Source organism: Camelus bactrianus, chromosome 13, assembly GCF_048773025.1.
Source record: "Camelus bactrianus isolate YW-2024 breed Bactrian camel chromosome 13, ASM4877302v1, whole genome shotgun sequence".
Lineage (NCBI taxonomy): Eukaryota > Metazoa > Chordata > Mammalia > Artiodactyla > Camelidae > Camelus > Camelus bactrianus.
In genome coordinates this window covers 46,679,674-46,700,965 of record NC_133551.1, presented here as the reverse complement: position 1 = coordinate 46,700,965, position 21,292 = coordinate 46,679,674, and the positions used below count along the sequence as shown (strand labels likewise).

Genomic DNA, 21,292 nt, shown 5'->3' with positions numbered 1-21,292 from the left:
TAAATACAGAAGAAAAACAAAATAACCTATACATCCACAAATCAAATGCAGCTATTGCAATTATTTTGGTGTGTTTCCATTCAATCTCTTTCCTTATACATATAAGTTTTTCTTCTTTTTTTAATTTGAAAAGTTTTTCTAACTTTTATTTGGAGTATAGCATAATATGGAAAAGTGTACACTTTTAAGTGATACATTGTCACAAACTTAGCATCTTTTTGTAAATTAAATCAAGAAATAGGTCATTACTGTCATTGCAAGCTTCCCCTTGCCTACTTTCAGTCACATCTCCAAGGGTAAACACTATACTGACTTCTGAAAATGTAGGTAAGTTTGTACTATTTTTGTACTTTACAAAAATGGACGTATACAGTGTATACTCTTTCATGTCTGCTTTATTTCACTCAACATTATGTTTGGGAAATTTATTCATGTTGTTGAGTGTTGGAGTAGTTAATTCCTTTTCACTCCTGTATCATGTTGCAGTCCTAGAATTTCTACTTAGCTCTTTTCAGAAACTGACTTTTTTCGTGCTGTTGCATTCTTATCTTCAACTCAGTTTGGGTTTATGGGAGGCTCAGGATAGTTTCTGATGGCCTTAGGAAAGGAGTGTCCCTCATTCATTTGAGAGAGCTCCCAGAAGTTAGTTCTTTGGAGAATGTGGTAGCTGATATGAAGCCTAGAAGTGTCATAGTCATTTTGTCACCATGAAAAGGTCAACCTCAAGATGAAGATGTGAGATTGGAAAGCAGAGAGAAAAAAAAAATGAAAAGAAACTAAGATCCTAATGACACTGTTGAGCTGCTAAATCAAACCAAACTTGAAGCCTGCCTATGTGAGTCCATAAATTTCCTTCTTGTTGAAGCCAGCTTAAATTAGATTTTCTGTTAACATCGAGTCTTAACTTATCTACAGGTCAGCACAGGAGGCTTTGGGAATACAGAAGAGGAGCACTTAAGTCAGTCTGAGCCAGTCAAGGAAGGCTTCTTAGGAGAGGTGTTTTAAGAGTAGGGGATATTTGAAGGAAAGTAAGTTCTAGGTAGGGATGGCATATGCAAAGACCCAAAGGTGAGAAAAAACGTGATGTGTTTAGGAAACCACTCACTATGCTCACATGTACTCGAGCTGGAAGACTAGGTATCATTCCGGGTTTGTTTGTTTGTTTTTACCTCCCACATCTAGTGGATCACTCAGTGCTGCAAATTCTGCTCTTAAATATTTCTAAAATGTGTCTATATTCCATGATGAGGGTGGAGCTGCTGTCCTAGGACGGACCCTCATCATCTCTCACCTAGACGACTGCCTCCTCAAAAATGTCCCTGCTTCAGCTTTGCACTTTTACCAGTCACTCCCTTCTCTATTACCAGAATGACTTTTCTAAAATCCATATCTGATCATGGCATAATCTTACTTAGAATGTCTCCCTGTTTTCCTCAGGATAAACTCTAAGCTTTCCAGCTTAGCACACTCTTAGACATCATCTCTTACACTTTCCCCATAGGGACTCTGATCTAGAGTTTTATACCAAACCACTTGCCATTCCATTTTAACAACCTTCTTTTCTTGGGGGGAGGGGAGTGGGAAGGGACAGACTGGGAGTTTGAAATTTGTAGATACTGACAGGTATACATAGAATACATAAACAAGATTATACTGTATAGCACAGGGAAATATATACAAGATCTTGTGGTAGCTCACGGTGAAAAAGAATGCTACAACGAATATATGTATGTTCATGTATAAGTGAAAAATTGTGCTCTACACTGGAAATTGACACAACATTGTAAACTGACTATAACTCAATAATAACTGAATAAATAAATAAACAGCAACAAAAAATTCTTTTCTTACTCTGAAACTTTTAAGTGTTTCTACCTTTGCAAATAAGCCCTGCTCCATCTTCTTCTGAAAAACAATTGCATATCTCCATCAGTTAGGGCACTTTCAGCTACAAACACCAGAAAACTTTGATTCAAAGGCTTAGGCAAACCACCCCAGCAAGAGCAAATGTAAAACTACTAATTTTTGTGTTTTATATATTCTATATAAATACATCTATTTTCTTTAAAAAAATAAAAAAGGCTTAGGCAAAGAGGAAATTTTTATTATCTTACGTAAGTCCAGGGATAGGGCAAATTCCAGATATAGTGTTGAGACAGAAGGGAAGGGGGCAGGGCACAACCATTAAAAGAACAACAAAGCGGAAGGAAGTGGTGGTGGTGGGGGGACGGTATAGCTCAGTGGTAGAGTGCTTGCTTAGCGTGCACGAGGTCCTGAGTTCATTCCCTAGTATTGCCATTAAAATAAATAAATAAACCTGCTTAACCCCAACCCGATACTTAGGCCCAAGACGGTGGAAGATTCGCCTTCAGGTAGAGCTTGAACCTCATTATACACTCATTATAATATATTAGCATGTTAAATGACACACCCACAGGCTCCATAACAGTTCTGAGCCTGGCCATAAAAAGTCAAAAAGTGGGCAGTGGCCCAATTCCTGGAAAGTCCCTCCCTTTCCCCCAAATTGTTGGAATACTCCTCCCACTTGTTAGCAGGTGAAATTACTCAGCCCATGAAAACTAACCACTCCCTCTCCTTTTTGAGACTAACCTTATTCTGCTTATGGAATGTGTTCTCTCCTAGGGCCACTCGCCCTTCTGAGAGCCTGCACTCTGTCTATGGAGTGTGTATCTCCCTGAATAAAACTACTTTCACCCTACAATAGCTTGCTATTGAATTCTTTCCTGCATGAAGCCAAGGACCCTCACTTTGCGGGGCGTGTCCCAGGGACCTGCCAGAGACCTGGGACATGGCCATCCACTTGTGCCCCATTTTCCAGTAACAGCGTGACGATCAAGGCTCAGGGTCCCTGCTTCCCTGAAATTCTCTGGTCTCTGTCCTCCTCTTTGTACTGGTTCCATCCTCCTTCTGGAAGCAAAATGGCTGCAGCCAGGGTCACAGTTCCAGGGTCACATCTAGATTTGATCATTGATGTAAGTATAAGTAGAGAATATTTACACCTAACTTGAATCATTCCTCTTGCATTTTATGCAATACCTGGATCATCTCAAAGAGTTGTGAAAAAACATATTCACAAGTCAGTATACAATCCTAATTTGACTTTTTCTCTTTCCATCACTTCTTTTTTAGAGCTACCTATGATTTACTTTCTTTCTCTTCTTCCTGCAGCCTTTGATACTATTTTTACTCCTTTATGTCTGTTAGGGTCCCTTGGCTGCAAGCAACAAAAAATGGCTCTGTCTATCCAAAGAAAAGGAGCGTTTTTTGGAAGGCTATAGGAGAACTTGCAGAACCAAGGGGAAGGCAAAGCATGGAATTGGCAGGAACCAGGTAGCTTCAGGGGGTCCTATTAGCAGAGACTGCTTGACAGCCTTGGCATGGTGCTAGTGAAATATATTTCATGATGAAATGCATGAATTCCAGCTGATTTTAGTCTTTTGGTGACTATATTCATAACTCAGACTCAAGGAATAAAGCATCCAATTGGCATATCTTGGATCATTTACCCACGTGTTGGCTAGAGGAAGGCAGGTACCTTAATTAATGTCTGTTAAATTGGATCCAATGAGGAAGAAGAAATTCTACAAAAGAGGGAGGAATGGACACCAGGCAGCCAAAAACAATAAATTCTTATTATCCCTTCTAAATAAACCACTCCTTTCCCTTGGATTTGGAGACACCTCATTCACTTGGTCTCCTTCTACCTCTCAGGCTGTTCTCTGCCTCCTTTTTGGGCTTTTCTCTTCCTCCTGCTTCTTAAATATTATCCTCCTTGGAACATAGGCCTGGGCATACAGTTACCCAGTAAAAGTAAAGCAATGTTGAGAATTAATGGGAATACCTTAGTCTTTCAGAATCTGATGTTTTCATTTCTCTGATCTTTGAGATATCTAATTCCATCTAGTTCAGAATATTCTGACTTCTGGATTAGTGGTCCTCAAACTTTTTGCTCTACTTCTCTCTAACATAATTTTGTAAACTATGAACCCCATCACATAATTTTTATCATAAGTATATACTGATATTTTAAAATAACTTCCTTTAAATGTATTCAATTAATTCTAAATACCAGAACAATTTGATTCCTACCATCAACCAGTTATACAAATAAATAACCTTTTCTTAACAGTTGCTAATTTTATACTGTTCATTATTCTCCTTGAATTTGTTTTCCATTTTACTTCTTCAGAGAATATGATCTTAATATAGTATATTCTTATACTTGAAATTTTTAATTAAGTTATCATCCATCTCTGCAATCAAAATATATAAATGAATATATGTAATTTTTAAGTTCTATGATCATGTTTTAAATAATTACATGTATTATTATCATACAGTTGATCAAAATAACACACAGTACAAGTTTTGATACTTCTTTTTTTTTTTTTTTGAGTTTCATGGTTTTATTAACACAAATACAATGTGCACGAGCTGTCTATTTGTCTTCTTCACTGAGCAGCCTGGCGTTGGGATTGGTGACTCTGATGGCCAGCTGGGCTGCTCTTTCCACAACAGCTTTGCAGTTCTTGGAGGAGACGTGAGCAATCTCAGCACAGTAAGATTTGTTTCACATCAGCAGCACTTCGAGCTCCTTGACGTTGTGGACCAGGAACTTGCGGAAGCCGCTGGGCAGCATGTGCTTTGTTTTCTTGTTGCTCCCATAGCCGATGCTGGGCATCAGGATCTGGCCCTTGAACCTCCTGCACACCCTGCTGTCAATGCCTCTGCGTTTCCACCAGTTCCGCTTAATTTTGACATATCGGTCTGACTGGTGCCAGATGAAATTTTTGGTCCTCTTTTTGGCGATCTTGGGCTTCATGAGGGGTCTGAGGGCAGCCATGATGCAGACTAGGAGATGGCTGCCACCTCCTCTCGAGGAAGACAGGGGGAGGGCCAAGTTTTGATACTTCTTAAACATAAAAATTAGATGAACTGGGGCTTTGTTCTTTTTTTCAGTTTTATAATTTTTTTAATGGAAGTATAGTAAGTTTACAATGTTGTATTAGTCTCTGGTGTACAGCATGGTGATTCAGTTATACACACACATACATACATATTCTTTTTCACTATAGGTTACTACAAGATATTGATTATAGTTCCCTGTGATATACAATAGGATCTTGTTTATCTGTTTTATATACAGTAGTTAGTATATGCAAATCCCAAACTCCCAATTTATCCCTCCTCCACTTCTCCCCACTGGTAACCGTAAATTTGTTTTCTATGTCTGAGTCTGTTTCTGTTTTGTAAATAAGTTCCTTTGTGCCATTTTAAAAGATTCCATATATAAGTAATATCATATGGTATTTGGTTTTCTCTTTCTGGTTTACTTCACTTAGTATGATCATCTTTAAGTCCATCTATGTTGCTGCAAATGCTATTATGTCATTCTTTTTTATAACTGAGTAATATTCCATTGTATATATACCACATCTTCTTCATCCAATCATCTGTCAATGGACTCTTACGTTGCTTCCATATCTTGGCTATTGTAAGTAGTGCTGCTATGAACGTTGGGGTGCATGAACATTTTCGAATTTGAGTTTCCTCTGGATATATGCCCAGGAGTTGGATTGCAGGATCATAAGGTAAATCTATTTTTAGTTTATTTTAGTTTCCCTTGACTCAGGGAAGGTCAAGAAGGCTGAATAAAGCCTATGTCCTACAAACAAGAAACAGGGAACATAGAAAGATTTGCACCAGGGAGGACCCCACAGGGTCCTGCTTGGTGTCATTTGTATCTATATAAATGAAAAATAAGAATGGAATTGATGTTCCAACCAGAAACTGCTAAAAAAAAAAAAAAGAATGGAATTGATGTTGAACTCTGTTCATTCTGAAAATACATAATATTCATGCACAGGTACAAGAATTAAATAGAAAAAGAAAGAACATTCAATAAAGACATACTGACTGCCAATAGGCACATGAAAAGATGTTCAATAGTGCTAATTATCAGAGAAATGCAAATCAAAACTACAATGAGGTATCACCTCACACCAGTCAGAATGGCCCTCATTAAAAAGTCCACAAACAATAACACTAGAGAGGATGTGGAGAAAAGGGAACCCTCCTATGCTGTTGGTAGGAATGTAGTTTGGTGCAGCCACTGTGGAAAACGGGTTGGAGGCTCCTTAAAAAATTAAAAATAGACTTACCTAATGATCTGTGATGTGAAAAGTCATTGTAGTTTTAATTTGCATTTCTCTGATAAATTTTGTTTAGTGACCTTAAGGTTTTTACATGGTGGTGGGTGGGAAGGACCCTAAGAACTGGCTGGGAGGTTTGTCTGTTTTAAATGGGAGGAGGATGATTGTGAAAGGGGTGGTATGTGCTCAATCTATTTGAGAAGACAATACACCACCAATTTGGTGACTTTTGCTCTGAAACTCTTTGAGGGATAGGGTTGTACCTTGCATGTAACAACCCCAGTGGCCAGAATTGAGAGCAAAAGGCCCAGAGCTGGGGAAGGAGAGGGATGGGTTACAAAAATGACTCAACAGTTCATCAGTTGGCAAGGTCATCACCTGGTTGTAGACTATTAAAGTCAGTGTTAGCAAAAAAAAATTAAGAAAAAATAAAAAGGAGGGGGACTCCATTAGAGGGAGCAGGAGATGATGTAAGGGTCATTTTTGGCTTAAGCCATTTTGTGATCTAAGCCTGGCCACAGTGCTTGTCCAGGAACAGGTCTCAGTAGTTAGTGATCTTAAGGGAACAAAAGAATGCTGAAACAAACTTATCAGGCAAGAGAAGTGACTACAGCAAAGATGTGTATCAGTTGTAAAGACTCCAATTCTGTTTCAACTTAAAGATTAGCCTGAAGTACTCAACCATCAGATCAGACCTAAAGGAAGATGATGTTGACCTTTCTGACCCTTGTGATTTCTATCAACTAAAGGTTGGACTCTGTCTACCACTCAAGCCCCTTCATGAAGATGCTTGTACCTTTAGCTTCAATTTTCTCCAATTTTGGGGGGAGGGGCAAATAGCTCAGTGGTGGGGGAAGGAATAGCTCAATGTTAGAGCACATGCCTAGCATGCACAAGGTATTGGGTTCAATCTCCAGTACCTCCATTAAAAAAAAAAAAACTTTCCCAGTTTTGCTGTTGGGGAGACAGTACTTTGGGAAAGATCCCTGCTGTTCTCCTTACTTGCTAAAAATAATAATAAATTCTTCCTTTTTCTGATCTTTGGCTTGGTTGTATCTTTCAGCTTGATAACCACCAAGATGTGAACCCAGTTTTTCTGGTATAATAGTTCTCTTTCTCTCCTACCCTATCTGCTTACAGTGGTCTCTCTAGGCTAAAATGAGTTTGAGAGATCCTAAATTCTGATCACATAAGCTGGAATCTGAGTGTCTTTATGAGGACTGACGGTGTGAAATGTTGGACATTTAGTCCATCAGGACACTGTGGGGCCAACTGGCATCCTTCAAAGTCCAACAACTCCCATCCCTCGGCTCTCAGATGTCTGCCTGCGATCCCTCAAAAGATAAAGTACATTCTTTACTGGGCAGCGTGTTTGCCCAACAAACTAATAGCCTTAGGTAATGCCTAATTTCACAATAGCTCAGGGTGGTTTGTTTCAGCTCACCTTGTCAGAGTCATAAACCCCGTCGCCCCTTCACCGACCTTAAACTTCTTACCTCACCTACAACCGGAGAATTGTGCATGCATGCATCCCCCAACCCATTGTGTTCATCAACTCCTTACCCATAAAAGATCTCAACAACTGACCCTCGGTGCTCATACAGGCTCCTCTCATCTGGCCCATTGCTGTTAATGACAGTGTAACCTAATACACTGTCCTTCTATTCTCATCCTTTGCCTTTGGTAAATTCTTTTATTGCTTGTACTCTGGCCCACTGTGTCCCACAAAAGACACCACGCCTACTGGGGAGACAGTGGGGAGTAATCCCGGGTATGAAAAGATGTTACAGGAACATGGGGCACGAGAGGATGGCCATATTCCAGGGCTCAGGCAAATTCTTGGGATGCATACTATCAAATGAGGATCCTTGGCTTTGCGCAGGAAAGACTTTAAAAATGAGCCACAGTAAAATGAAAGCAAGTTTATTCAGGGAGATATACACTCCATAGATAGAATGCAAGCTGTCTTGTGAAGGAAAAGCCCAGCTGGGCTAACAAGCTAAGTCACAAATCTAAGTGTAATAAGTGTCGGTTTACTGATCTAAGTTCTGCTGGGCTAACTCGTAAATCTGAAGTTTAGTGTCAGTTTACTGGGCTAACAAGCTAACTCGTAAATCTGAAGTTTAGTGTCAGTTTACTGGGCTAACAAGCTAACTCGTAAATCTGAAGTTTAGTGTCAGTTTACTGGGCTAACAAGCTAACTCGTAAATCCAAGCTCAACAAGTGTCAGTAACGTGATCTGTTCCGAATTGATAAGCTCCAGTGTACTGATTCCTTGCTTTTTGTTGTTTGAGCCTTATTGGCTAATAGCCCCATACTTGTAATTAACCCTATAAAACCTCATGTGCATGTCTTGGAGGTGCTCAGAGCTTCGGAGCAGAAGCCCCTCTGAGCCCGCCAGCGTAATAAATCTGAGTACTCCAACCCTCCGAGTGGTGCTTGTTTCTTGGCTGGCCTGTTGTTTCTGTAACAGTCTCAGAAGGCAAAAGAGGCCCTGGGAAATGGGGGTCATCTTGGAAAGTGAGAGTGGCTTAGGGGATACACATTCCATAGGCAGAATGTGGGCCATCTCAAAAGGTAAGAGGTCAAGAGATGTGGTGGTGTTTAGTTTAAAATAAAAGTAGATACACTCCAAAGACGTGAGTGCAGCAGTGAGAGAGAGAGAGAGAGAGTGATAGCGAAGGAAGGGGGGGGGGAAGAGAGGGGGGAGGGAGGGACCTTGAGGTATGCGGTTGTTAGTTTTTATGGACTTGCGAATTTCACATGTTAACAAGTAGGAGGATTATTCCAACTACTTTGGAGAAGCAGGGATTCCCAGGAATTGGGCCACTGCCCACTTTTGGCCTTTTATGGCCAGCGTCAGAACTGCCTGTTGGTGCGTCACTTAGCATGCTAATGTATTACGACACGCGTGTAATGAGGCTCAAGGTCTATTGGAAGTTGAATCTTGCACCTAGTCAGGTTTTAAACATTTTCATCCTATCTTCAATTGCTGGGTCATTACTTTAATGGTTGTGCCCTGCCCTCTTTCTTCCTGTCTCAAAAAGATGAGGCAGAGTGGCCCTGGGGGAGTACAGAGGAGTTGGGGAGACAGAGGTGAGGGGAGAGAAAGGCCTAGCTACACTAGGACAAGCCTATTTCTTGCCCACTTCCACCAAGGAAAACACATAAATTCAAGACAACTTTCAGTTCAAAGGTCAAGCACAATTTCAAATCTCAGAACTGTCACTTAATAGCTGTGTGACTCAGCAAGGTACTTTCTGAGTTTGCACAATCTGTAAAACAGAGCCTGAATACCTTCCTCACAGGAAGCTTCAAGTGTGTTGGTAACATTTGTATCTTCATCTGGATGGTGGCTACATTGCAAAAAACAAAAACTCAGTTGAACGTTTAAGATTTGTGAATTTTTCTTTATATATGCTATACTTCAATAGAAAGGCTTACAATAAATAAAATAAAAATGAACATTCCCTTCCAGGGGTGTTGTAAAGATTCAACATACTCATGTTTATAGAGTCTAGCATCGTGTGTGGCACAAAAATGCCTGGCCAGGGTCCACTGTCCCGATACAGGGATTATGAATTTTTATTTCTTGAAACCTATAGACTTGAGGTCTTCCCTGTTACAATCAACCTTTGTATTCCGGCTGCTCTCTAGGCCTGTTTGCCTGGCGAAGTAATAGGACCAGTTTAGGTAGATTCAGGGAACTCGGCCAACCCGACTCTAAGGAAGAGAATGTAAAGAGAGCTAGGGCTGTGAATCCGGAGGGAGAGCCACGGGCACAAGACACCGCCACGTGACACCCGGCCCCTCCTCCCTCCTGCAGGAGCAGGAGCAGGTGCCGCCCAGAGCGGCCTAACTGAGGCGCGCGGTGCAATGTGGGCCAGGCAGAGGCGCAGCCCGGCCCCGCCCCCAGGGCCGCCCACGTGGCCGCTGCGCGGGCTTCACTCAGCCCGCGAGTTCTCCAAACCCGCGTGGTGGAGCGTGTACCAGCTCCGGCCAGTCCACCCACCAGCGTCCTGGGGAGGGGATGGTGTAGCCTCCCAGCTTTAGCTTCCATACCCCAGCTTCTTTCTGGGCGCAGGGGCGGGGTCCACCATTGCGCGTGTTGCCCGGCCCCCGCCCCCACTTCCGGGCGGAGCTTCATCATCTCCGCGCGTCTAGAGCCGAGTCCCTGCCTCCAGCCTCAGGCGGGTTTCCCTGCTGCCCACGAATCCCACAAGCTGAGGCCCACTGGGTCGCCAGCAGGGCACAGGACTGAACCGAGAGACCACAACTCGCTGTTTACGTTCTGTGCTTGTGCCGAGGTGAGTTTCTCCTCTGCTGCCGCATCTTTTTCGCAGTGGAGTTGGCCTCGAACCTTCACTACAGAGATGTCTGCCCCCGAGATAGTGCAAAGAGCAGAGGCTCTAGAGGCGACCAGATTCTGTTTAGGATTTGAACTCTTCCTGTTATTCGGTGTGTGATCTTGGACAAGGTCTCCGTTTCTCTGGACCTCAGTTTTCTCAGCTGTAAAATCAGTTCCTACATCAGAATTAGCGAGAATTAAATGAGATAAAGCTCTTAAGGCACCCGGTACATATTATCTGTAAGTTTTAGTTGCCATCTTCATTTTGTTTGCCCATCAACACAATTTTTCTAGGAACTCTAGCTTTTCTGTGGAATTGCAGAGATACTTCTCAGAAGTGGCAGGAGAGGGGTAGGTTCGCTTGCTTAGGCACGTTTTCCACCTTAGGTTTGGGAAAGCCGTCACATGTTTTCCTGTTGTTCCAGTGCTCTGTTAAAATGAGACTGGAATCTGAACCTTCACCGGATGGGGCTGCTACTTATTAACTCTTCCCTTCAGCCAGTCGGTACTCAGGACTGCAGGACCTCCCTAGAAGAGTCTTGCTGTTTCTTACCAGTTTTGTTACTTTTCTCAAGGTCTCAGTTTTTTTATCTGTAACACAAGAGCAATCCCAGTATCATCTTTTCTGGAGCCACTGGGATTTTTTTTTTTTTAACTGAAGATGGTAAAGTGCTATATTTTCCAGAGATGATTCTTTCCAGGTTATCCAAGAAGTAAAGGAAGAAGGTGATGACTTTATCAAATGCCCCTTCAGCTGTCAAGACCTCCCCCATTTGCCTCTGTTGGTGGGGGTGCTGGCATGGGGAGGCAGGCTATCTAGGAGTGAGGAGTTTAGACAGGTGGTAGGCCCAGACCTCAAGGAGTACCTAGATTTGTTGGGGAGACTTAAATGAACAAACAAATGCAGTGATGTGCACAAGCTATCAGTACGTGGGAGGAGCCAGAAATTTAAAGTGCTAGCTGAAGGGTAACCTGCTGTTAGCCAGGCAAGGGTGGGACTTGGGGAAGGAAAGTGTGCCCAGGCCTGGAGTCAAGTAGGTGGTGGCTGATTCTGCCAAATCTGGAACATGGAGTCTGAAATGAAGGGGTGGAGAAATGAGGGAAGAGGGAGCCAGGTTATTAAGGGTATTACTAAGGAGTCTGGACTTTATACTGAGAGTACAGAAGCACAATTGGAAGAGTTAGAGCCTTAGAGTCGCATGGTCGTATTTGGTGAATGCTTTGTGGGGAGAGGGGCTGCACAGGAAGCAGAGAGATCCCTGGGTCTGGTAGGGGTGGTCACAGCCAGAACAGTGATCTTAAGAGTTGAATCTGGGTGGGATGGGTAAAGATTTAGGAAGTATATGTTTTAAAATTCTTTTGGAATACCTCAAGAAGTACAGGAAGTGTTACTGCAATCTTAAGTTTTACATTACAGTTTAGAGCAAGTGGTTTTATTTTTTTTTTTAATATTTACAAATATTGATAGGATTTTTAGTGCAGCCAGATAGATCAAATCTTAGCCACCATTACATATTTAAGGTGGTTTTCCATGCTGTCTTCTTTTAAGTACAGGAGAAGATACATTCTCCTCCCCATCACCTGTCAAAACCCTAATCTGATAATACTCAGAAATGCCTCAAATAAACTGAAATACTTTCTTTAGATGGCTTTTTTAAGACCCTCATGGATTATCTGTGAACCTGTTGTTTGGTTTGCTTTAATACTTGTCCTCCAGGGCCTTGAGTCTGTGGTATACAGCAAGAAGAGCATGGGTCAGGCACTGCGCAGAGTGCTTTAGCTGTAGTAGCTCCAGAGCTGGGATGCAAGCAACGGCAGAGCTTGAACTGTTTCCTCTGTGCTCTGTTGCTGGATTTGATAAGTACAGTTTTGCACATTTTGAGTCTCAGGTACTTATAGGGCATACTGGTGGAGATGTCCAGAAGGAGGTAAATGTACAGACTGGGGTAGGAAGAATTAGTGCTTAAGGTAATAACTGAAGACACGAGCTTAACTAAGGAGTGAGAAGGGATTGGGAACAGAACGCTGAGGGACACCAACTTTTAAGGGAGGCAGAGGAAGGGCCCATGCAGCCAGGAAACAGTCATGGAAATACTGCTTCCTCTTCTTCCTGTGCTTTCGAGTTTCCTGCATCCAGGCAGCAACCATTGAGCCCTCCTCCAAGAAGGAAAGACTGAGCCCCAGAGCGAAGGAATCTAGGCACTGACTTGGGAATAATAAAACCTGAGTCCTGATGTTACCATCTTGTCCCCCTCCGCATGTGCACCCAGCTTCTCTCTTTTCCATCTAGAACCTCTCCCAAGATAACATGAGGGTGTTTGAGTACTGCCAGAGGTCCAGTGAGGCAGTTCTTGACAAGCTCAGAGCCTATTAATGCAGGGCTTGGCTGGAAGGCCATTGCTTCAGGCAGAAGATGAGGAAAACTAGAGCTGGCAGAGGGTAACTTCCTGTCCTTAAGAAAAACATCTGTCTTCTGCCCTCCATTTTATTCGTTGGAGCTCTTCTTTGCAGGCCTTTGTTAGATGTTTCTACCTGGATGATCCCCTCCCCCCAAGCCTTAGCCTTTTTGATTTTCAGTTTCACCAGCAAAAGAAAGGGAGAGGCAAGCATCAGGTTTCTTCTTCCTTTTCCCCTTAGGCCGGGTGTTTGTTCCCATATTCAGCTCAGGTGTAATTTCAGAGCCTCACTTGTGTTCTGGTAAATCTGGGAGAGGCCAAAAGGTCACTGGTTGGGGATCAAGCCCAGGAAAGCAACCACAGACCCTGGTGGCAGCTGGCAGGCTAGTTCTTCCTGTGAAGTCCAAACATGCTTGCCTGATCCTTGGGCAGTCTGTGTCCCTGGGAAGTTTGGTAACAAAGAGTGTCGCCCTCAGCGGTCTGTGGTTTGCTGCTTAGATTGAACGTTTTTGTTTTTGTTTTAGCAGAAAGTGTGGTCTCCGCAAGGTTATGCTAGACTATGAAATTCTTCCTGAATCAGAAGTATTAGGAAAGACAATTTTGGTGTGTTGGTTATACTTGCAACTTGTCCTATTACCTGCATTACCGTAATATTCTTGATGTCTTTTCAGAACTTGGAAATAAAGGTTATGATATTAAAGTTGGCAATGAAATCAGTCCTGAGAGAGCAGTATTTGTGGTACTGATGAGATCAAGGGGAAGGTTGTTCCTACCTTATTGGTTCTTGGGGGGAACATGCTTTCTCTTTTACCTTCACTTGACTAACTCCTGTTCATGAAGGCTTGACTCAGATGTCACCTCCAGGAAGCCATCCTAGCTGGGTTACTCCTTTCTTGCCACATTTGCATAGATTTTGGTCTTTCATGCATTGTGTCGATATCCTCTACCTTCCCCCATCAGGAAGGCAGGCACTCTGTTTGAATATGTGTGTCTCCTGGGTCTAGCACGAAGCCTGGACCATTCATCGTTTGCTGACTGAATGCATATTCTTGGGCCATTTGGAGACTTCTGATCTTCATAGCTCTCCAAAGGAGGTTGCTCCAATTACCCACCTGCTTTGTTCAGTTGAAAATTTTCTCATATCTGTAATTTACTGCTTTCTACTGTACTGAAGTCCTGTGTCTAGTTCCCCTTCCTGGGAAGATTTTTCTCCTTGACTCTTGGGAAAGTCTAACTCACTTTTAAAAGCCAGTATCAGTATTCCCTGGTCCTTGCCCTACAGAAGTCCCTTGCTGTTATGTGTAGCACAGAGTATGTGTGTCTGCTGTGAGGCACGGCACATGAGTTTTATAGGCCTGTGTTTGCCTTTTCTTGCCTTTTTCCATTAGCTTCTCCTTGACTCGTTGGCTCTGCTACTTAGCTCTGAGCTGGTTTTTTCCATCTAAAAAATGGCATCTTCCTGGGTAAGACCCTAATCTGGCCCAGCAGCATGGCAGAGCAGACCTCTGTGACAGGGACTCCAGAGAGTCTCTGTAGTTCTGACAGCCTCCTGGGAATGTTCATTTCATCCTCAGAGAAGGGACCCTTTCCCGAGCCTATTCTGTCACTCGGTCTCACTTTGTCTCATAATGGCCTTTGCTTGTCTTACGCTGGCTTGAGACCTTATACAGCCAAGGCTGGGTACTTCTGGGGAGCCGTCTGCCTGTTTTTCGATACTGGAGCACGTTAACACAGACCTTTAGCCTGCTAGAGGGAAGGCCGGCCAGACTGGAGGTCCGGTTAGTGTTTATCCGGGAGTTACTGGCGAGGTTGTTTCTAGGCTCCTGTCTCAGCTGCCTCTGTTCACAGGCACGTACACATGACCGTGTGTTTGTTCTCCTGTCACCTCTGTGCCCCCTATACCTCCCATGTTTTATAGGAGTCTTGACCAGTAGGTAGCCGACGCCCAAGCAGCAGCACTGACTCCCACACCATTCTCTTCTCTTCTGTGTTTCAGGGGTCAATGGCGACTTATGTCCTCCTGCACACTGGGCAGAAGATGCCCCTGATTGGACTGGGCACCTGGAAGAGCCAGCCTGGCCAGGTGAGGGATGGGGGAAGAGGAAGGACTTCTTGCTCCTCTGCTAGGGAAAAGGCACTCTTTGGGGGAGGGCCCATGCATTCTCCCTGGTAGCCCCACCCCTGTACTTCATGTCACGTGGGGATGAGCCTGGAGGGCAGAGGGAAGAAACAAGGGAAGAAGGGACCAGCAGTGAGCACTTGGCTTCCCCAGCTGATTCAGAGGAGGGGCTGAGGGGCCCAGTAGGGCCTAGGATATAGGAAGGAACCCTTTCCCTAGCTGGATCTGCACTGAGTGCTGTGAAGACGTGGGACCCCTCTGTGTCTGGCCCTATGCTGACCCCTAAAATGCCAGTTGTCACCTTGTGATGTGATCATGTTTCCTGTCCCACACTGGGCTCCTTGAGACCTGGCCTTTCCATGGTGCTCGGTCCTGAGGTAGGCACTCAGCAGGTGTTAGGGTTTGAAGAATAACCAGGGCAACAATGTAGGGTGAAGGTCAGCAAACTTTTTCTTAAAGAACCAGATGGTTAATAATTTAGATTTTATTGGACAAAGTTGCAAAATGGAGGTGATTATGTGCTTATGTACCTATTTAAAAATACAAAAATTGTTCTTAGCTCATGGGCTGAAAAGAACAAAAGGCAGCTGCTAGCTGGAGTTTAGTGACCCTGGCGTAGACCTTTCCAGCCTAGGGGAGCCTGGGAGTGGACACCTGCTTTCCCAGGTTGACATGGGTAAAGATTCAGCTCCCACCACGGGTAGAGCATCTCCTCAGGGCTTGTTCCTTGTCCTTGAAATCTGAGTCAGAGTTTAGAGACGTTTGTGAGGAACTCTGGCAGAGAGAATGGCCTCTTCTCTCCGGGATTTAGGCTGGGCTTTGCGGTGTGGTTGGATGATCTCTGCCCTTTTTTCCCTTTGCTTTCCTTCTCGCAGCTGCCCAGGAGCCTGGTGCTGGAGGCAGGAGGTGGTGGCCAGAATCAGGGCCAAGATGCGGAGTAGGGATGGAGGGAATAGGGATGGGGATGGAGCAGCAGCCGTAGGGCCAGGTCTGAGAGGCGTATGTCTGGATAGTAAGAGCTGCGCCTAAATGGGGACCTTGAATGGCAAGGGCTTGGTACCCTTGGTTCTGCTCCTGACACCATGTTTCTAGTCTGGTTTTTAACAGACTGACCTGTGCTCCTTGGTACCTGCTTTCTTCTCTCCTGATGTAGGTCTTTGAACCCAGCTTCCATCTCACTTCTCTGCCTTCCTTAATTTTCTGTCTCACCTCTTCTGCTCGCCTGAGCTCTCTTGGTCTGCATGGCTCAATGAAGTTCTCTCTCCCTGTGGCCTTGGCCTAGGAATTATTTTTGTACGTATCATGTTTCCCGAACCAACTCCTCGGGGCTGGGGACCTGTCTCTATGACCTATACTTCTGTCTTCTGTCCTCTGTCAGTGTATCCACCCACCTGAGCATCTAGCTGGGAACATGTTAATTTTTTGTGGGGCCCTGCTGATACGGCTTGGGTAGGAAGGAACCTTGGAGGTTAGTGGGGGTGGGGACAAAGGTTTTGGGGTCTTCTGGTTCCCTAGACTAGAGCCACCTTCCATCTTCTCACCTCCACTGCATGGATGACTGCAGTGGTAACTTCCTGCCCCCTTCCCTCATCAGTGACCCTCAGGAAGGCAGTTTCTGGTCTAGACCAATAGATCTAAAAGTTCTGCTTTTCTTACCTGGCAGGTAAAAGAAGCTATTAAGTATGCCCTGAGTGTAGGCTACCGCCACATTGACTGTGCTGCTGTCTACGGCAATGAGACTGAGATCGGGGAGGCCCTGAAGGAGAATGTGGGACCTGGCAAGGTGAGGACTGGGCTACAGAGGGGTGAGGTGAGAAAACTCAGAGGCTGGTGCTGAGGCCAGGCTGGAGGGAACTTGCATCAGTTTCCTTCTAATTCCTTTCCCAGAGGTGAGGGTGAATGGGATTGGGTGCCTTTGGCTCTTCTCACTCTGGACCCTGCCCCCTGCACCAGGCGGTGCCTCGGGAGGAGCTTTTTGTGACTTCCAAGCTGTGGAACACGAAGCACCACCCTGAGGATGTGGAGCCTGCCCTCCGGAAGACGCTGGCTGACCTCCAACTGGAGTATTTGGACCTGTACCTGATGCACTGGCCTCATGCCTTTGAGTGAGCCTTGCTGGGATCTTCATCCAGGGAGCCAAGGGTTGGGGGAGTCGTGTTAGTAACTTTTTGTAAGTCACAGTAGCAGAGCAGGGGAGGTACACTCATCTGTGTGGCATACTGAGGGAGGAGCTTGCCATGGGAACTCAACCTTTTCTGCTGCTGCTGCAGCCAGGAGTTTAGCTACAGAAAAAGGAGTGCAGCCTCACATGGTGTGTATCCTAGGGTGTGCATGGGTGGTCCTTCCTGCTGCTGCCTTTACACTTAGGAAATGTACTAGCTTCTGCTGTGCTAGGGTTGCAGTAAAGAATAAGCTCCCCAGGAGGGTGTGAGAGAAGCTGACCACTGGCCCTGTGTCCTGTGCTTGACGAAGGCTGCAGGGGCGTGCAACTCCCCAAGGAGAAAGGAAGACTTGCCAGAGGAGAGAGGATATGATCTGTGTCTAGGAAGAAGAGGGAAAATGGGCATTCCATGTAGGGTTAACACTTAGGTCATGACCTAGAAGAATGAAAAAACCATGCTTGTTTCTCTTTCTTGGCCCTTTCCCCTTTCTGGGCTTTGGCGTATGGCTGGATGGGTGGGTAGGCAGGAGCCTGGCATTTGTGCCACTCTTGGGGGGCTGTCTTTCACTCAGGCGGGGAGACAACCCCTTCCCTAAGAATGCCGATGGGACTATCCGCTATGACTCCACCCACTACAAGGAGACCTGGAAGGCTCTGGAGGCACTGGTGGCTAAAGGGCTGGTGCGGGCACTGGGCCTGTCCAACTTCAACAGTCGGCAGATTGATGATGTGCTCAGTGTGGCCTCTGTGCGCCCAGCTGTCCTGCAGGTGAGCACAGCAAAGCAGATCAGTTGCTTTGGGGTCGGGGGTATGTGCAAAAGCATGAGTGAGCAGATGATGGGTCCACTCATGGGGATAGCTAGAAAGTTGTTAGAAGTGTTGGTGCAGAAATCCTCTGCATAAAAAAGGCCATTGAAGTGTGGGAAGGTAAATGGAATGGACAGTGGAAAACTGAGAGTGAGAAAAGCAGGTTGAGGGGAAGTGGGGGGTCAAGATGTGCGTGTCTGGGTGTGGTCTCCCCATGGTGATGGGTTGTTTCTTGGCTTAGGTGGAATGCCACCCATACCTGGCTCAGAACGAGCTCATTGCCCACTGCCAAGCACGTGGCCTGGAGGTGACTGCTTATAGCCCTCTGGGCTCCTCTGATCGTGCTTGGCGTGATCCTGGTGAGCCCGTCCTGCTGGAGGAGCCAGTGGTCCTGGCACTGGCTGAAAAGTATGGCCGGTCTCCAGCTCAGATCCTGCTCAGGTGCGAGCAATCTTGGGGAAAGATGATAAGGTCAGGGAGAGGGCTCCTGGGAGGCAAGGGTTGAGAGGTTCCTTATCCAAATGCCTGGATGAAGCTGAGAATCTTGCTATGTGATCTGGGTAGAGGTTACACTGAGGCGTGTTCCTCATTTCAGTGGGGCTCAGGGGCTCCAGGAGCTTAGAGAAGGCTGCACAGAGGACAAAAAAAAAACAAAAACAAAAACAAAAAACACTTAAGAGTACTGATTCCATTTCCTTGTCTACTTCAATCCCCCACCTTAGGTGGCAGGTCCAGCGGAAAGTCATCTGCATCCCCAAGAGTGTCACACCTTCCCGTATCCTTCAGAACATCCAGGTACTTGGTGATATGTCTGTCCTGTCTTCTTTAGCCCACTGGGACTCAGTCTGGCCCTGACTTTGCCTGGCTAAGAAGGCAGTGTTCTGGAACCCCAACTTCCACCCGCAAAACTGGCTTTCCTGACCCCTACCTCCCATCCCCAGGTGTTTGACTTCACCTTTAGCCCGGAGGAGATGAAGCAGCTGGATGCCCTGAATAAAAATTTGCGATTCATTGTGCCAATGCTTACGGTGAGTATGTATCACCCTCCAGAGACAGGGAATGTGAAATCTGGGGTGGGATTCTGGCCTCGACCTTGCTGGTCAGAGGAGTGGCAGGGTGTTGTTATTGGTAGGATTGCTGCCCTGGATACAAGGAGCTCTGTTTTCTTTAATGAGCTCGCAGGAGTACTTTGGCTCAGGGATAAGCCATATAGCCTGTGAGTTCCAGTCCTGCCTTTCGATGTAACCTAGAACAAGTTATGTAACTTCCCCAAGCTTCAGCTTCCCATGTTTAAAATGATCCAAGTTCCTGACATGTAGTGATCTCTCAGTAAATGATACAAATGTGGGGAGCCTTGTTGAGGAGCTGAGGTTGAGCTGACGTCTGCTGCACATAGGGAAATAAATAGTTCTGAATCCCAGCTGAGACCACAAACTCTTAGGGGCAGGGTCAGCTGTGTACCAGGCTGTGGGTTTGGTGCTGAAATGCTGTTGATACTGTGGCATTTTGTGAGGCCAGGGCCCTGTCACTGCTATCTGGAATAATGCTGCACACAGGTGAGGTTGTTAAGGAAGATTTGGGGAAAGATGCCCTGGGTCTCTGGAATGTCAGCTCCTGCTAATGGAGTCATCTGTCTCTCTTTCCAGGTGGATGGGAAGAAGGTCCAGAGAGATGCAGGGCACCCTCTGTACCCCTTTAACGACCCATATTGAGACCACGGCTTCCTGGCTTTTCAGCTCTCCAGCTACAAAGTCCTGCCATCCCTAGAAAGGGAGTTAATAAAGCCATTGGAACATCCATGCTACTTGCTTATTTGTCTGGTCAGACCTGAGATGGAAACTGTTTCTCTTAGTGATGCTCGGTGCGACCTGCCCTGAGCCCAAACTCCCTTATCTTTCTTGGCTCTGGAGAAACCAGGGTGTAGCTGAATTTTCCTGTTTACTTTCCTAAATTAGGTATGTTGGCAGAGTAGTGCCATCTAGTGGCGGTTCTTAGCACTGCATGCTGCCTCAAAGTAGTCTTAGTGAGAATGCCAAAAATTGGTCACTTAAAGATTGAGATCAGGGCAGAGTCCTGTGGTTTCTTGGCACTGCTGGGTATGAGCCTTGAATTTCTACCTTCAGCCCAACCCCTCATGTCAGTACCTAGGTTTATGAATATAAAGAGCCAAAAAATTTACATTCAGAAGTTTGGGAGTCCCAGCTTGCAGGATCAGGAAAGGTGGGTAGGAGCTTTTCCTCTATGGTCAGTGTGCATAGGTTACCTGAAGGAGGCAGAGTCAGCCCCAAAGCTTGTCGCTCTGCACCTAAGGTTCTATCTTATATATTTTATGGTCCCATCAGAGGCTACTGAGATTTTTAGGAGGGTTTTTGGAAAAATCCCTCAATTCCAGTCACACAAAACTCATTTTAGTTTTCTAGGCAGACCATTGCTCTTCATTCAGCAAATATTCATTGGGTATTTATATGGTTACGCACAATGCTAGACCCTGGGGACATAGCTATAACCAAGACACACAGGTCGCTACAGTTTACTTGAGACAGACTAAGTAATTGTGTAATTAGTTTAATTACAGTTGGAAGAAGTGCTATGAAAAAGCACAGAGCGAGAAGGCTACTGATTTAATTGGCTCAGATCTGAAGGATAAGTAGGGATTAATTAGTTAAAAGAGGTGGGAGTGGGAATAGTGTTCCATGCAAATTGGATCAGTTGGGGGGAAAGCCTTGAAACTGTTAGAAAAACCGAAAGAAGTGTGACAAACTGAAAGTGAGTGGGGGTGGTGGAATGGCATGAAATGATGCTGGAATAAGGTAGGGGCCTGGGGATAGATGGCTTAGAAGACTGGGTTAAGGTTTTAGGTTTTTTTTACCTTGAATCCAGCAGGAAGCCATGGAAGAGTTTTGAGCAGCAGTAATGTGGCATGATTTGCGCACAGCACTGGTACTGTGGGGAAATGGATTAGAGGGATAAAAAGTGGTTGGAGGTGGGCATGTTGGAAGCTAGTCTTGTCTCTGGTCTATTCTACTTGGAACAATCTGCCTCTTAGCCCACTGTGGGGTGAATATGTATTACTTAAACATTCAGTTTAGCTTTCACTTCCTCTGGAACATCTTTCCTGGTCTCACCCTCCCCAGGTGCTATATACTGCATAGCTCCCTTATGTTCTTCCGTGATCAAGTTTCCACAGTTATGAGGAAGTGTGAGTATGAAGTGTATTAAATAGTTTCCTAGGGCTGCCATAACGGTACCACAGAATGGGTGACTTAAACAACAGAAATTTATTTTCTC

General features: G+C 45.1%; 1 protein-coding gene and 1 pseudogene across 1 annotated transcript; one reads left to right on the top strand and one right to left on the bottom strand.

Annotated features, from left to right (window-relative positions):
- Positions 1 to 4,459: 4,459 nt before the first annotated feature.
- On the bottom strand, positions 4,460 to 5,893 carry LOC105065493 (large ribosomal subunit protein eL32-like; annotated as a pseudogene).
- A 4,156-nt stretch (positions 5,894 to 10,049) lies between these two features.
- AKR1A1 (aldo-keto reductase family 1 member A1) lies at positions 10,050 to 19,801 on the top strand. The gene is made up of 9 exons (XM_010950591.3): positions 10,050 to 10,480; positions 14,914 to 15,000; positions 16,700 to 16,819; positions 16,990 to 17,141; positions 17,770 to 17,965; positions 18,246 to 18,445; positions 18,727 to 18,799; positions 18,946 to 19,032; positions 19,651 to 19,801. The coding sequence occupies exons 2-9, from the start codon at positions 14,920 to 14,922 to the stop codon at positions 19,714 to 19,716; spliced, it is 975 nt and encodes a 324-aa protein (XP_010948893.1). The 5' UTR covers positions 10,050 to 10,480; positions 14,914 to 14,919; the 3' UTR covers positions 19,717 to 19,801.
- Positions 19,802 to 21,292: the final 1,491 nt, after the last annotated feature.